This window comes from Falco peregrinus, chromosome 2 (assembly GCF_023634155.1).
Source record: "Falco peregrinus isolate bFalPer1 chromosome 2, bFalPer1.pri, whole genome shotgun sequence".
Taxonomy (NCBI): Eukaryota; Metazoa; Chordata; class Aves; order Falconiformes; family Falconidae; genus Falco; species Falco peregrinus.
This window is the reverse complement of record NC_073722.1, coordinates 45,353,278-45,369,126: the sequence shown is the minus strand read 5'-3', so window position 1 is coordinate 45,369,126 and position 15,849 is coordinate 45,353,278. Positions and strand designations below refer to the sequence as shown.

General features: G+C 38.2%; 1 protein-coding gene across 10 annotated transcripts in view; it reads left to right on the top strand.

Moving 5' to 3' along the window:
* Positions 1 to 15,849, top strand: part of CTBP1 (C-terminal binding protein 1) — a 251,623-nt gene that overhangs the window by 192,930 nt on the left and 42,844 nt on the right. For 2 of the 10 annotated variants that reach the window (XM_055795716.1, XM_055795715.1), the window contains exon 2: positions 14,765 to 14,981. The exons of 6 other annotated variants lie outside the window; for them this stretch is intronic. In XM_055795716.1, coding sequence (XP_055651691.1) covers positions 14,975 to 14,981 — 7 coding nt within the window. In that variant the 5' untranslated portion in view covers positions 14,765 to 14,974. Of the gene's footprint in view, positions 1 to 13,219; positions 13,309 to 14,764; positions 14,982 to 15,849 lie in introns of those variants that run through there. 2 more of the 10 variants (XM_013301843.3, XM_055795713.1) reach the window with 2 other exon arrangements.

Below are 15,849 nucleotides of genomic sequence, written 5' to 3'. Positions count from 1 at the left end.
GGATATTAGTTGTATAGCAAGGTGCAGTTCTCTCTTGTTAATTTAAATGCATCGATGTGGTGTTTAGGGACATGGTTTAGTGATGGGCTTGGCAGTCCTGGGTTAACGGTTGGACTTGATGATCTCAAAGGTCTTTTCCAACCTTAATGATTCTGTGTTTCTAATTGTGTGACGGTGCAGGCTTCAAACATCTTTGTCACGTGGTACCAGGTCTGCATCACAGCATTGGGCTGTGTTGCTGAAATTGGGATGGCACTTTTTTTAGGTTCTGTTGGCATTGTCGGGTAAGAGCTCTTATGGACATTGCAAATGTTTCTGCCGTTCTAGAAATGTGCTGGCTTTCCAAAAAGCTGTCGTGGTTTCTGAAATATGATACTGGCTGTTTGGTTTGGACCCTAGACCCCTGGACTCATTCTCTTGCAGAGTAGTCTTACCATCTTACTATGTGAATTTTATATGGGTTTAGTTCAAGGCCTGTGTTAGTTTATACATAACTTAAAATAATTGGAAAATGTGAAAAATGTGGAGTATTCTTCAGTTGGCTAAAATTTTAAAAGGGTGTTTTTTCCTGCTGGCATCTGGAAGTCAGCCAGGTGAAAGTTAACATTCCCACAATACCTTTTCTGTGGGATAATGGGCAAGTTCAGGGCAGCATTCTTTCTTCCATTTATATAAACAGACTGTGCTGGCCAAGGCTATTGGAGATGTGTTACTGAACATGAAATTGTTGCTGTTAACCCTCCCAGCTGTTGTGCCGTTGACAATGATTTTTTTTTTTTATTTGATTATTGTTCTCCTGTTTATATTTAAATTAACATGGAATCTTCTGCTCTGTTACCATTTAGGATCTTGCCCAAGGCAGTGCTGTGTGAAAAATCAATGCGGCTGGGCATTTCATAATGCTGATTTCATACATGGTGGTGAAACAATGTAGTGACTACAGTACTAACGTTCAGAAGCTTCCGAAAAGTTGACAGGTGTGTGTAGAACAGTAGAGTCTCTTTGATGATAGATGAAGAGGTGAAGGAGCTGAATTGACCTCTCATCTTACTCAGGTTTGCCACCCCTGGTCCTTCCAAAACATACCAGAAATAAACTCAGGGAAGCGTGGAGCCAGGTGTGCAGGTACTGTCTGCTCTGTGGCTGGCTTGACAGCTTTCAGTTGCTACTGCTGTTTTGAGTAGGGGTAACTTCTATAATAATAAAGATCTTTAGAAATTTATTAAAACAAATTTTTCCTTGTCAGCATTCATATCTTTGTGCTATCAGAGTTGCTGAACAGTTTACATACTGCGAAGGTTATTGCGAAGTACATAACTTTGCCTATAGTGTTTTATCAGTTAGGAATCTTCAGTGTGTCTTAAGCATATGTGTAGATTTTTTTAATATTTTTTTTTGAGGAACCCAGACAGGACTTTAGTATCTGTACAGCCAGTCTCAAAGTAACAGTTTATACATGAAAAACCGTGCAGAAATCCTGGTGTCTTCACCCAGATGAATTGCCATTTTTCAGCTTCTACAAAAACTACAGCGATGCTGGGTCAGTTAGCTGTGGACAGCCTTAGGTAAAAGTTGGGGAGAGGTAGTCAGAAACATAAAGAACTTCAGGGACGCTAAATGTTTACAGTTTTCTGTGGCTGTGATATAAACAATGAAAAATAACCTTGGTGATTCAAGAGCTTTTCAGTTTAGGTCTTTTCTACCAGATTTTAATTTTTTTTTTTTTTTTTTTTTGCCTTTAAATGGCAAAGCTTTTCCTAGAAAATGCATGGGGTTTTATTATCAATGCTTGTTAAAAAGGGCAGCAAGTAACTGTCACATCTAAAAAATAAATTCATAGTGAATTCTGATTTGACAGAGGAAGAAAGTCTGGTGAAACCCATAATCTTTCATGCTATCTGGGTAAGCTGGAACATGGCCATATAATTAATTACTCCCTTTCATCCACTGATTTCACTGGGGTTCCTACAGAAACTGAAGCTAGTAAATGAACCTAAAAGTTATTTTATGTAAACTTTGCATTTTTCCATACAGTGTCTAGGCCTGTTGTCACATGATCTGTATGTTCACGGAAGTATGAAGTCAGTAGGTATGTGTACAAGCACTTGTAACTTTGTTCTCTGTTCATGCAGAAAACCAGTAAAATTTAAATACACCAAAATGCGTTAATGGTGGGATTCTTCCAGTTCTGTGACCATAATTTTTCATCCTTTTTAAACTTCTAATGATTTAATACCTTTTTAAGAACTAAATAGGAACAGTGCTTTGCCTCCTTACTTGATACAATACAGACATATCAAGAAACAGAATTCTGTTGTCCTCTCTTCAGTTTGTATTCATTTAGAACGCAAGTTTTGATGGACCTTTTAGTTGGAGGTTATTTATTTCTCTAGGTTTTAAAGAAACAAATACTCAAACTGATGATTTTATTGCATGTAAATGTCAGTATCTTGGAACCTGCAATGTTTAGATCTGTAGCATTCTTTTGTATTCAATATTTCTAAGCTTCCTTGCTTAAAATAAGTCTTGTTTTTTCCATGTGCAAGTGCATACATGTGTGGACCACGTATATCATGATTTTATGTATGAACTTCAAAACTTATTTTTTGCTGTAGTGCAGAAAGTGGTAGCATTTTTTTATCAGTTGTGAAGTCACTCATACATGTACAAAATTTCAATTATGTCAGATATGTGTGTGCACATTATGTGAGCCGCTTGTGTGCAGATGTATCTGCTCATTTCTAATGCACTTGATTTTGCAACTAACACTTAAATAGCGGACTGCCTTACTCTGCAAGCAGCTCTGCAGACTGATTGCACAAGTACAAGTCAGCGTCAATAAGGAACGAAGCTAGACCTTCTTAGATAAAGACAAAAAATAAAATCTTAAGAGATGATGTGCACTGAATAGTAACTTGTGCTTTTATGTCTACCAACTGTGAAACCTCCCTAAGAATTGCTACTATTGTATTGTTCCCTCCTTAATAGAGGTGTTCTGTATCCTGTTTTTCTTGTTGACTAGAGAATGACAGCTTTTAGAAGTATTGTAATGATGAAGTGCCATTAGCTGTACACCATTCACATCTTAAATTGCATCTTCTGTTGTGTTCTTTGCTATTCTTGTAAAATAGTTGGGTATGGTCAGGATCTTGATTTCCAGCACTTCTGCTTTCTTCTTTATTTTCTTGTTTTGTAGGTTACTCATTTTTTGTTGAATTATATGCATTTCTGTGATCAGTTGGCATGGAAACGTGGCTCCTTTATAGGCCAGTTGCTTTTAGTGTTAATTTGCAGGTACTTGTTTTTGAATGTGAAAATGGAAGCCATTTGTGTGCTTCATCATTCCCCATCATTAATACTTGCATGCTTTCCAATGCAACATAAATTATCTTTCCTTCTGTCTTAGAGGGAAAATGTACTTTTTTTGAAGAGGAAAAGAACTCCAAACACTGCTGCATCATGTACACTGTATTAAGAAAGTACTTTGTATGAAAATTATTTTTAGACATGTAACTCTTAACTCAAGAGAATCAGTGAAACAAAAGACTAACACCAAATGTTAGTTTAAGCCCAGGAAGTATGTAATAGTTTTCAATAATGCAAAGTCACACCACTCAGTTTCTTTCTTTATTAATGTATTTCTTGTTGATAGTCTTCCTATTTTTATTTGAAGAGTGCCCTGTTTTCTTGTAGGGGTTTGCTGAAATTCACTTGGAAAAGGTTGATTTTCTTTGATCAGTACTGATGAAAGCGGGGGAATACTTTCACTGATATTTTGTGACTTTTAGTGGACTCTGCAGTTTTTGAAATACCTCAATACTGGCAAAAGTGAACTTGTAGGCTTTTCTATAATTACTGCAGCAGTGTGGTACAATGGTATGCTGTAGTGGCTGCTGCTTAGAGAAAAACAATAGCACTATCACACATCTTCGTCGTGAAGACTATCAGTATTACTCTTTGTTCACATGTATAGAAATCTGAAAGTCTCAGAATACATACTCTTTTAAGTATAGATAACTAAATAGCTAATTTAAGACCTGCTGACAAGCAGGTGCAGACTGTCTGCTTTGGGTGCAGTTGCTTTCAAGTTTTTTTAAGGTGAGATTTAGTCTCATTCCAGTTTCTAATAGCTACAGACCATTGTCTGAAGAGCTTCACACAGATTGGGTATGCAGAATAAAAATAAGATTTGAATTAATTTACTTTTGGCTCATACTTCTCCATCCTGTTCCAGGCTTCAAACATTTTGTTGCACTAACCATTTCATAGGGAGCATGCAAAACCAAACACGTTTAATTGATGCTGCTCCTAACTCGATTTAAATTATTTGATAAACAGTCAGTTCATCTGGCCTGTTTGGTTGTGTTGCTGTACTGCTTTTTCTGTATTCCCTAAGTTAAAGTATGCGCAGTTCAATTTAAAAAGCGTAAGTCTATGCAGGATTTGACAAATTTCAGTGGAAGAGCTACAGATCTGCAGATTAGGAATACATTGTTCATGCCACTAGTCCTGTTTCATGAATTTCATGGTATTACTCAGCAACCATATGGCTCACTACTTCTGCACAGTTAAAAAAAAATATTCAGAAAACAAACCAAACAAAACCCTACAGGTGTAAACCCTATGTTTTTACATGTAATATATTCTTTAAATAATTTCTGTGGAAAAAGTAGTTGTTTGCTGCATACCAGAACTGTTCCGAGCCTTCTTGTAGTTACTTGCAGGTGATTTTCTCAGAGGTTGAGAGAGTTTAGTACAGAAGATGAGGGCTTTTTATTTTGCTTTCAGCAGTTTACAGATCAGATTTTCACCAACCGTGACACAGCTGTGAAAAGAAGTTAGGCCGTGCTGCTTCCTGTGTGATAGTGTCTCATCATCCACACAGAATAAAACCATTTCTCCTCTCCCCACCTCCCCACCTGCCCCCTTCCCCTCCATTCTCTCATAAACAAATGGGTTGGTTAACAGAGAAGAGTGAAAAATAAATGGGTCCCACCTTTTTATCATCTCCGTGTACTTGTCCTAGGAACTGGAGAAAAGATGCCCTTCTGTTCTAAACTGCTTCCCCCCCCCCCCCCCCCCCCCCCTCCTTCCCTAAGTGTCTAACCACTCCTGGGCCAGGAAGGGCAGCAGTGAGAACCACACTGGGGGGACAGCCCCCCCCCCCCCCCCCCCCGCTATTAATTGCTTTAATCCTCATACTGAATTGCAACTTCTCTGTCTTAGATTGATTTCTTCTTTCATGTTCTCTCTGGAACTAAACTTCTTTCTACATATTTTTAATTCCTTAACCAAATTGTTGTTTGTTGTTGGTGTCCTGCAGCACTCGTGATTCATTAGTTCTGACTGATGGTAAATGTAAGTTCAGGCAGCACTTGCCAGTTTTGTTCTGTGATGAGGTGGCCCCCAAAATTCAGGACAAAGCAAGTAAGTTAAGTGTACTTGCTGTTGCATGATCCCTGCCCTCCTACCGTGTTGGAAGAGAGCATCTTTCTCAAATTCATTTATCCACAGGTTGGGTACAGTATTTGTGGAAATCAAAGGCTTCCTTTCTATTGAGAAGCTCTCCCATATTCTGCTGTGGGTGCTTGCCAGACCTCCCAGAGAATTAAGCTACTAATTGCGTTGTCCTTCAAATATTGTGGACATAAAAGTTTAACTATCTTTATATGCAGTAGTTAACATGCTTTAAGGAACGTATAGTCCTGCTTAAGGTAAGTATTTTACTGAAGCATTCTGGCAAGTACCTATAGAACACATATGAAAAGAAATTTCTCAAAACGCAGACAGGTGTCAGAGTGTCACTAGAAGATGTTTATATCCTTAAAGGAGAAAAATTGCTAGAACTTTTATTAGCTGTGCATTTTTCAGTAACTCCATTCACTTTGCAAGTCATTTGGTTGCTTGTGATAGGTTGTGATAGGCACAGTTGTCTGCAAGGTAATAATGCAATAAAAAATGTCTTAGTGATATTTTGTTAAGAAGTTGATAATTTGCAGCGTGCTGCAGTATATTTGTAGTCGCTAGCATTCAAAACTCAGGAATAAGTTTTCAGATGAAAATGCTGGTGGGAAGCTTGGATGCTGTCAGTATTCTTGACTTCTGAGCAGCAGCTCAGACAAGCCCCCAAGGGTGGTATTTCACAATGTATTGTGGTGGTGTAGGCTTTGTAAGAATAACACCTATAAATTAATTTTCCAAAAATGTGAGAACATGCAGGTGGAGGTGCCGCCTAAAGTGTCTAGCTCTTTGACCAGCACCAGCTTATTCACTATTTGTGTGTATAATCTGGTTTACAGTTCAGACCTAATAAATGAACCTCATCTGGGCTACTCGTGGATGTAGAATTTTCACTACAGAGACTTACTTTCCGGATTTCATCTGCTATTCTCAGTTCTTTCTTTTGTAACTGGGATGACAATCCTGACCCAGGAGGGGCAGAAAGAATGAAAAGATTGATCTGAAGAAAATACTTTCAAAAGCTACAATTTCCTCTGAAATAACAGTTGTGCTATTCAAGTACCTAATAAGCAAAAAGAGAGTGGTAGTAAGGAAAGTCAGGGAGCAGAAGTAATCACTTGTGGTTTTTTACTTTTGCAGCAATCAGCCTGCACTGATTTGGTTTGCTTTAGGTCCAGGAAAATAGGGGGAATAATGTGTTATGAAGACCTGTTGCTCTGTTGTTTCTTGATCTCGAGAGCAAGGATTAGCTTCAGGTTCTCCCATGATATTCTGGAAAACAGTCATAATGCTTTCTTGGTTTCTGGGAATTATCTGATAGCAGTTGTCTTGTACTGGGCAAGCACTAGGCTGTCATTCCCTCCCATTTTTTCAGAAATTACAGCCAGCAGGAAAGGAGTTGTACTTGTTTTCCAGTATCTTTCTCTGTGCTGTGTCCATTTCTGAACAATGGAATGACTTTCAAGATCTGCTTTGAGTTCAGTTGCATAAAGTCGGTGATCCTTTGATTATCTTTGGATTATAAAATTCCAAATCATTTAAGTGTTTCCTGTGACTGTCAGCTTTTAGAAATAGAATGCTCCTGCCTGCCTTTCAGCACGCTGCTGTTTATCCTGCTGCTGACATCCCTCCTATTTATAACTTCAGAAAATGTAGAAAAAACTATGGAGTAAGGTTTCTTACTTTGTAAATTCTTTATTGCATCTAATATATTGGTCTGGTTTCCATTCAAATTGCTTCTCAATCTGTTGTCAATCTATATTTTATTTTGAAAGGAAGTTGCTGGGGTCCGTTTTTCCTAACTGTCCGTTTTTCACAAACTATAATGCTGCAGAAGTCTAAGGCTGTCACTGTGAGAGGGGGAGATGACATTTATGTGACGCACATATGTGCTGTGGGCAGATTTTGTAAATGTCTCTGCCTGCAGATTGGGGGACACAGGAGCTGTAACAAGTTTATTTTTTTTTAAGCTAAAGCATACATGGAAAAGGCTAGAAGAAAATTACAAACTGACATCTTAACTTCATTTACTGGGAAATGGAATAGTGAATTAATTTTCCAAAATACAGTGCTTGATCAAACTGAGAATATATGGCTGGAGAGAGAACCTGTTCAGAAATCTTCCCTGTGCTAAGAATGAAGGGTAGCCTTTTGCCTTAAGCTTTTTTAACTCTTAATAATGGAATCAAGAATTTCTTTTCTAATGCTTGCTTGCAACTGATGGTTTTAGCACTGATAAATGTTTTATGCCATTTACAGATAGAACATTATTTGTGCCCTGAAAAACTTATAATTATCTGCAGGCAAAGCATTTTTATGTATGTGAATAGACCCTTTTCAAGCTGAAAATAGTTAAATTGCAGAGACTAAAAGAAACACTAGAAAGCCCAGTGAAAAAATGCAAATATGGGTCATTTTTAAACACTTCTGACTTTTCACCAGTTCAGTGGAAACAACTTAAAGTGTTCAAAAAACCTTCTCTAAACCCCTTTAGTATGTGGTATGTGTGGGAAGAAGAATTTTGCTTCTCTCATCAAGTCATGGGAATAACTCCCAATTTTAACTCTGTTTTTCAGTACAGCTTTAACTGTGATATTGGGACCAGAACCTTTGTAACTGAAACCCAAAACTGTACTTGCAGAAAAGCTCAGTAGAACAGCTCTCTTACATCATACGCTTTTATTTTATCATGTTACATTTAATCATAATATTATAAACCCAGCTTTTGCCTTAAACTCCCTGTTTTATTTGGCACTTTGACTGTTGTTACTGGCCTGTTCTCAGTGAGCTTGTCATTTTTATACATCCTGTTTGCTTACCTTCAAAATGAACATCTTTTCAGAAAATCCTCTTCATTTAAGCTTGGTTCGGCTGCAGAGCCTGGATGGGAGGTGCAGGACTTTGATTTCACTATGCTCCAGACTTTCTCGTTTTCTCATTTCTACAACAAAACTGTTCTCTGGTTGATGATGATTACAAACTATTTTCTTAATATTGACAGAGAACAGCAGAGGTCAGTGGCTGTGGGAGGAACCGAAAAGGGGGAGAGAGAAAAAAGCTTTAAGGAGCCCTTTGCACTGGTTCAGTGTTAGTCAGAGTTGCTTTGATTTTCAGAAGAACATAACAGACTGTAATTCAAGAAGTTGTTTATTATCCTCGTTTACCAGAAACTTTAATTCTGTGTTGAACTGACCCTTTTAAATTAATGCTGGTCTTAAGTCTGGGCTGTATGCATATTTTAAAGTGGCTTAGCTGTATATCTTAGAGGAAGTTTCTAACTCTCCTCCCTTCTTCCCATCCCTAAACAGGAGAGTCATAATTTTTTCACTATAAGGATTGCTGACACATATAGCAGTGTGATGTTCAGCTGAGAGAGGATGGTGAATCACGTTAGAGGCTTTCCCAAAATGGTGGTGATGATAATAAAAAAAGTTACGAAGTTATGAAGAAAATTGAGAGGTCTGTGTTCAGTATGGAAAATACTTCTATACTGTTATTTTTGGTGTCATTTGAGTGTGTTCTGCTGATCTCAAAAAAAAAAAAAATTAAACTTTGTGAAACTAATTTGATTATCCAAGGCCCCACACTTGCTTATCTTTAGACTTTTTGATAAGGAAAATAAGGAGTGCCCCAGGTAATAGTTTAACGTTCTTGGGTCAAAGTACAGGTGTGCTGTTAGAGAAATTACTTTCAGTGTTTGGGATCAGAATAAAAGAAGCCTTTGATGTTGGCTCTGCTCGGGTTATTGCTTGCTTTCTCTGAGACAGCATCCTGTATGACATCTAAAATATGAGAAAAGAAGCAGAGTAGCCATTAGAAAAGGCTACAATCAGAAATTATATTCTGTAATAATCTTTTGTCTTTAAAACATAATGTGAAATTAATACTCCAAAAGCGGTTGTACTGAGAATGCTGAAAAGTGGTATTTTTTTCCCAAAGCATACTTACATCTCGGGCCGTGGTTTAAAACAAAAGAAAAAAACCCGCCAAACTTACTTGGTGGAATCAAATAACTTGCTGTAGGAGAAACATTTCTGGAGGAGAGAAAACAAATTACTGTTTTCTTCTCTTTTTTTCCTTCATAGCTCAAATACATAATATTCTACAGGCAAATCAAGAGTTGTTCCTTGAGGGTATTACATTTTAAATTAACGTTATGTGACTGTTCAGCTTTTATCAAAATCACAGCTGAGATTCCAGTTCTGATAATGTGATTTAAAAAAGAAAAAGCAATGCTTGCATGCTTCTTTATATTGAATACATGGGTAAAAGGGTGAGGATAAGGGCCACTGGTGTACTTCATGTGGTAGTGCAGCTGTTTAACCAACACCTTTTAGACTTGTGTTCTGTATCCTAAGTATTGTCTGCAAAATCTCCATGACTGCTTCCTCTGTGGAAAGTGTTTTAGTAAGTCTTGGCATGATCTATATTATTACTGGAATGGCTTGGGGAGTTAATCATTCCGCTCCTATTACAATTGTTGAAGCAGATTGTTTTTCCAGTTCCTGTCAGCAGGAGTTTTCTGGCTTGCTTTTTTTTTTTTTTTAAGTCACACCCATGAATGTATACATTTTATGGGCTGAACTATAAGTTCAGTTGTATTTTAAGCTAGAGCTTGGGTATGTGTTAGGGTAGGCGCCCCTCCCAGTTACCATTGTCAGCCTACTTCGTGGTCACTGTCCTGGGAGATGAAAGTGGATATATACCCTCATAGTTACCAAGCATTTGGTGCATTGTGGGAACATCTTTGATGCAGACTTGATTTCTGCATTCAATTCTCTATTTTAGAGATAAACCCGTCAGTAACTGGGAAACCCATGTCCATAGTTATGAGCAAATGTGGTTGCTGGAGTTGTTGTAATTCTCAAGTTTTTTGATTCTTAATTTGTAGGTACTGTCCTGAGCGTCACTACTGCAATTCCTGTATGTTCTGAAGTAGTTTGTGGCTTTTGCCACAGCATGCATGGGCAGTGGCATTTCACAGTCACCATAAAATTGGTGGGATAAGTAACAAAAGTTGGCAGCCGTAGCCAGGATTTCTCTGAAGCTGGGATTAATGGGAGTGTACTCAGCTAGGGCAGTTCCGCCATCACTGATTTATTTATCGCTCCCTTATTACTTAATAAAGCTAAAAATACTTGAAACAGTGAAGTATTTACTGTGGACAGACACTGAAATGCTGCGTATCCAGGGAAAGTTCAGTCCTTTAAAATGTTTTGCCTTTCTTGGGAGTTTGCTTTAATGTATCTGTTATTTGAAAACAGCGCCCCTGTAATGTTTTTTGTGTATGTTTTATTGCTGATATGCTTTCTCATTTTAGTACTTGATGTAGTTGTTACTGAATATTGCCATTTGGCTTGCTTTTTAAATGGTGATAGACAAAACATTTTACAGTAATGCATTACCCTATTACTGCTTGTTTATTTGACATTAAATAGGTGTGATTCATATTGTTTTCAGTTTTATTTTGAAAAGTATTGGTTAAGATTAGGCATATCGTTATAGTATGCTCTGAATATGTAATTTGAGTAATATTTTGACAGATGTGAAATACCTCCAGTTTTCATGTGGATGTTTGAAGTACATGTGTAGTAATAGAAAATGTTGCCAGATGATTTCGTTTCCCCTTAACAGAACTTTATTTCTGATCACAGGCTTTCAAGATGTGCCTTGTGGGACCTTTGTTTTTTGTATCCTGACAAGCATTTAGGATTTTGTATGCATACTGACAGATGTTAGACAAATAACAGCAAAATTACTGGATGTTTAACAAAGACTGGTTAGGGATCACTGTTTAAAAAACACAGCAGAACCCCATATTCTTGCGGTTACCAGACTAATATCTGAGAATGGCAAGTTTACTTGCTATGTGAATATGGTAATGAGGACTGGTGGCTGTCTGGTTCCAGTAACAGCAGGGAAATACGTGGTTTTCTAAATGGAAGTCATTGGCTTGTTTAATTTCAGTTGTACCAAAAGGGAAAGTCCTAAGACAGTTGTCTCAAAATTCCCTGTGTTGAGGCCTTTGTGCTGTATGCTGTAGCAATTGCTTGCATACCCAGGCTCCTTCTTCACAGGTGGGAAAATAATGATGTGATGTGTGCATGAATCTAAGTACCATGGGAGTCTGTGGACCAGGGTGGTAATTACATGGTAGTGGTGTTGGTTATGTATTTTGTGTAAGGGAATGAGCTGTGAATGTCCTGGAGAGCGGCTGGGTGTATTTCAATCCTTGCAATTAGCGAGAGGATATAAGTGGGTGTGACTGCTCTGCACATCATTGGCTCCGCACAGCACCGGAAACCACTTTTATTTTTCTTGGTCTCTTGCAAGTTAAAAAGAAAAGAAGGAAGATGACTTGTTTTTACTGAGTTTGAGTAAATAAAAAGCATAGACTGCAACAGTATATGTATCAGCTGTGTGCTTCCAGTGAAGTTTCAGTGTGCTTAGCATTAACCTCTGAGCCCTGTTTTCAATAGAGCCTGATTTCAGTTGAGACTGCACATATGCTTTATGCTTAGTTTTCTGTTGTATGTGTATTGTGAGTCCAGATCTTGTTCTTTTGAAAATCAATTTGGGATTGTTCCTACAACTTTCAATAAAACTTGCAGCAGGTTCCTAAAATCTTAGGAAGAAGCATAGTTAGAAATACTAAATGGGAAAAGAAAGAAATTAAATTTAATCTGCAAAGTAATTCAGACTTCCAGCAGTAGCTCTCATGTTTCTGTATGTGCCCTTTGTTGGCATTCTGTATTTAAAAATACTCTTTCATCTGCCCCCCCTCCCCAGTCCCACATCCCAAGTCATGGGATATTGCATCCTCCTCATGTTGAAGGTGGTGGTAAAAGGTGTTGGCTCTGATTCTGGTGGAATCAGGAGATTTTTGCGTTGCCTATTCAGCATCTAAATATGCTGAATATCAAAATACTTAAGGCTGCTAAGCACTCTTCCCCCCCCCCCCCCCCCCCCTTGAATCCATGTTACTGATCCGTGTACCTGCATTGTATTTTAAAGTTTGTTTCTACTTGATTGCTTTTAGGGTTCTGCTCTACCTTGAAGCTAAATGTTGCTTGAGGTCATGGTGCACAAAAAGAAAGACGCTACCAAAAGAAAGTCCAAAATTTAAAAATGCACGATGTGTCAGGAACCCTCAAATACGGCATTTCTAGGAATTTTAATAGTGCATATTGGCAAATCTAATTCATAACAGTTTCTGTGTTCATGTTATGAGTGGGGTATTTTTAATTTGACATCCTGTTCTTTACTTGAATTAATATTAGCGTTTATTTCTAAAAAAACATGTAAATTTTCTTGAGAGCTTACGTTAAATAAGTGACAGCTCTGACCGAATTTACAGCTTAGGTGAGAATATAAAGTAAAACTAAATGCCACGGGGGATTAGTCTCATTTTACATGTGCAAAATTGTAAATTAGTTGAATGTCCAACCTGTCATTTTCGGATGTTGTTTTTTAAATATTGATTAGATTTTTTCAGTAGCTTGCATTTTGTTAAAAACTTAAATCACTTTGATGTTTTGCAGTGCATAAAGGAAGTTTTATACAACAAATTCTTTTAAAAGGACATTGTTGAGGGAGTTTTTCTGCTTATTTAATCTTTGCACTTGTAAGAATCCCCAGAAACGTGAAAATGAAAACTCTCCTTTGCCAGGCTGCTGTCCTCCATTTCATGTGCCTATTGGTTTGTCATTATAGGGTTACTGATAAGTGTTGTGCTTTTTGGCATTGATGTATTTTTCAGAAAAAAGAATTGAAGCATTTGTTTTGAAAAAAGAAAAACACATTTAAAGAATTACATGGACTTTGCAAACAGATTTAAGAAAATGAAAGGTAGGTCAAATTTTGGGCCTACAAACCTGACAGTGTCCTGTACTTTTAACATGTATGCTTTATTTGAGACGTTCCTGATCCTAATGATGTTTTATTAATCAGTGGCATAAAAATGTGGAAATGACATCATTAATCATCATTAATCATAATAGCTTACCTTGTTGCATTTTGGTATGTGTCCTGATGTCAGCAACTGGTGACAGCCTACTTTGAGATCTCTGTTGTTTGTGCAGTGTGACCATTTCTGTTACTGTCTGTTCGTAACATAAAAGGTTGTTTTACGATGGCTTTGAAATGCATTATAACACCTAGAGTATGTCAGAGAGAGTTTCCTTACCCTCCAGTTCTGAGTATGCCTGATGGTGCTGGCTTCACCTCTCCCCTCTTGGAGCTTAGCACACAAAGACATACCTTTGTTTTGGGAGTGACAGGAGGTGCAGGTAGGATTTGGGAGAGGGGAGGAAAGTAGCCCACTTAGCTAGCTGGTTTTTCTTTCCAGTTTAAAAAACTACATTACGTGCTAAGGTTGGTCTGATCATTTGTAAGTCCCCTATGCTACCGAGGTATGGAGTAATTCATAACCTCCCCTGTTTTGGTTATAAAGCTGGATGATAAATTCATTAATCTTCTTGTTTGTGAGACCCACAGTCAGTTGAAACGCTTGTGCATGGGGCTGGCATCCTGTCAGGTTCTGCAGCTGAAAACTGCTTTTTCAAATTCCAAGATTTTTTTCCATAGAAGCTGGACTAATAATAACGTTTTGATACTAGATCAGCTAGTCCAAATTGCAGCCCTGAAAAGCCACTCTTCTGTTGGCCAGACGGTGAATAGCTGCTGCATACAGACAACTGCTCTGTCTGTCCGTGCTTATACCTGGTATTATTTTAGAAAAATTCCAGCAGTCACTGGCACAGTAGTTGTTACTGGGGCAAAAGCTTCACCAGCAGATTATTTCTATATTGGGGGTGGGTGGGAGGGGAACCCCAGGCTAATAGCTGGATTAGACCTGTTGGAAATGTTTTTGTCTTAAATACATTTAGATAACCTTAAGGGCCTGACTTATACCCAAGCAAACCAGCAAGTTCAGAGTTAAGGCTTCTCACTCCATCTCTGGTACTCACTGGAGCGCTTGGCTCTCCAGCACGGGTGGTATTGGAGATCACAGGCTATCCTCAGATCCCTGCTCACCTAGGCAAAGCGTTTGCTGCCTCAGTGGTGCCGACTGTTCCAGGTATGTCTGTTTACAATACACCTGCTGTCCTGCTCAAGGTTCCGCTGGTTTCCCTGGTATGTTAACGGCTGGTGGCAGCACAGCAGGTGTGGTGGAAAAGCCAGCAGTGAAAGGGGGAAGGGTGCAGATGCAGTGAGAAGCTTTAACTTTGAGTTTCCTGGCTTCTGTGAGCACAAGTCAGACCCTTAATGTTGTTTTAATGTATTGTTTGTGTTTAATTTTTAGTAAAAATTTGAACACCATCCAGGCTACAGAGGTTGCAGTGGATAAGAAGTTTAAAAGCTTTGGTTCAAGATTACAGGAGGCTGCAAGAAAAATTAAAGACATGGAAATGAGGATGGAATGACAGGCTGCTATTTTGCCTCAGAATACTGAAGATTGTAAAGCATTGAGAAATCGAATTCATGACCCTGGAAATCAAGCTCAGATTAAGAAATGTCAGGTTGGTAGGGGTTCCTGAAAGTCTCAAGTTAGGATAAACCGAGATTCTTTTCCCGTAACGAAGGTTCTAGGATGTGGGGGTGGATGGTATAATTTATGTTATCTGTGTTATATGAAATGCTGTACTAATACTTAAATAAGCCAGCTAAGTGAAATTATGTTTTTTTTAATTAGTTTCAAATTTGTGGTGTTGAACGTCACTTTTGAACAGTTTACAGTTATTTCTTTCTGGCACCAAGTTGCATGATTTACTGTTAATGCAGGCATGGAAAATACTGCTCTTAAATACACATTGCTTTATCCTGCCACTCGAAGGGTCTGCTGCAAAGCCAAACACATGGTGCAGTATGACATTTCTAGATAAGAAATGGGCAGAAAGTATCTATAGTGGAAGAAGTATTTTTTTGTTCAAAGGGTTCTGATTCATAGTGAAACTGTGACTTTCCAAATGTAAACTTTAAATAGTGGCTGCCGCTGTGATTAAGTTACTGTAAGTTTACTTAAGTGTTGAGTTATTGTCTGCGATTCAGTGATACGGTATTTAGGCAGAAAGGTTGTGCAACAGGAAGTCTATGCTGAAGTTCAGAAAGGATTTTGGCAAGCAAAGGTTGGTAGGGTTTTTGTGGTCAAGGTCACTGGATGTATTTGAGTTCTGGGGACTCTAAAAGTCTGAGTTTCTCTCAGGGAGGGTTTATCCTTTTAGTTATTTTTCTGGCTTTTGTTTCTATGCTTTAGGGTTTGGTCTGGCTGGTATGCCACTTGGCACCGATATGGACAAGTAACTTGGTTGAAATCGATAGATACACTGGTGTGAGGGGACAGCCAGCCTACACCTTTATGTATATAGAGAAATCATTATTTTAAAGGGT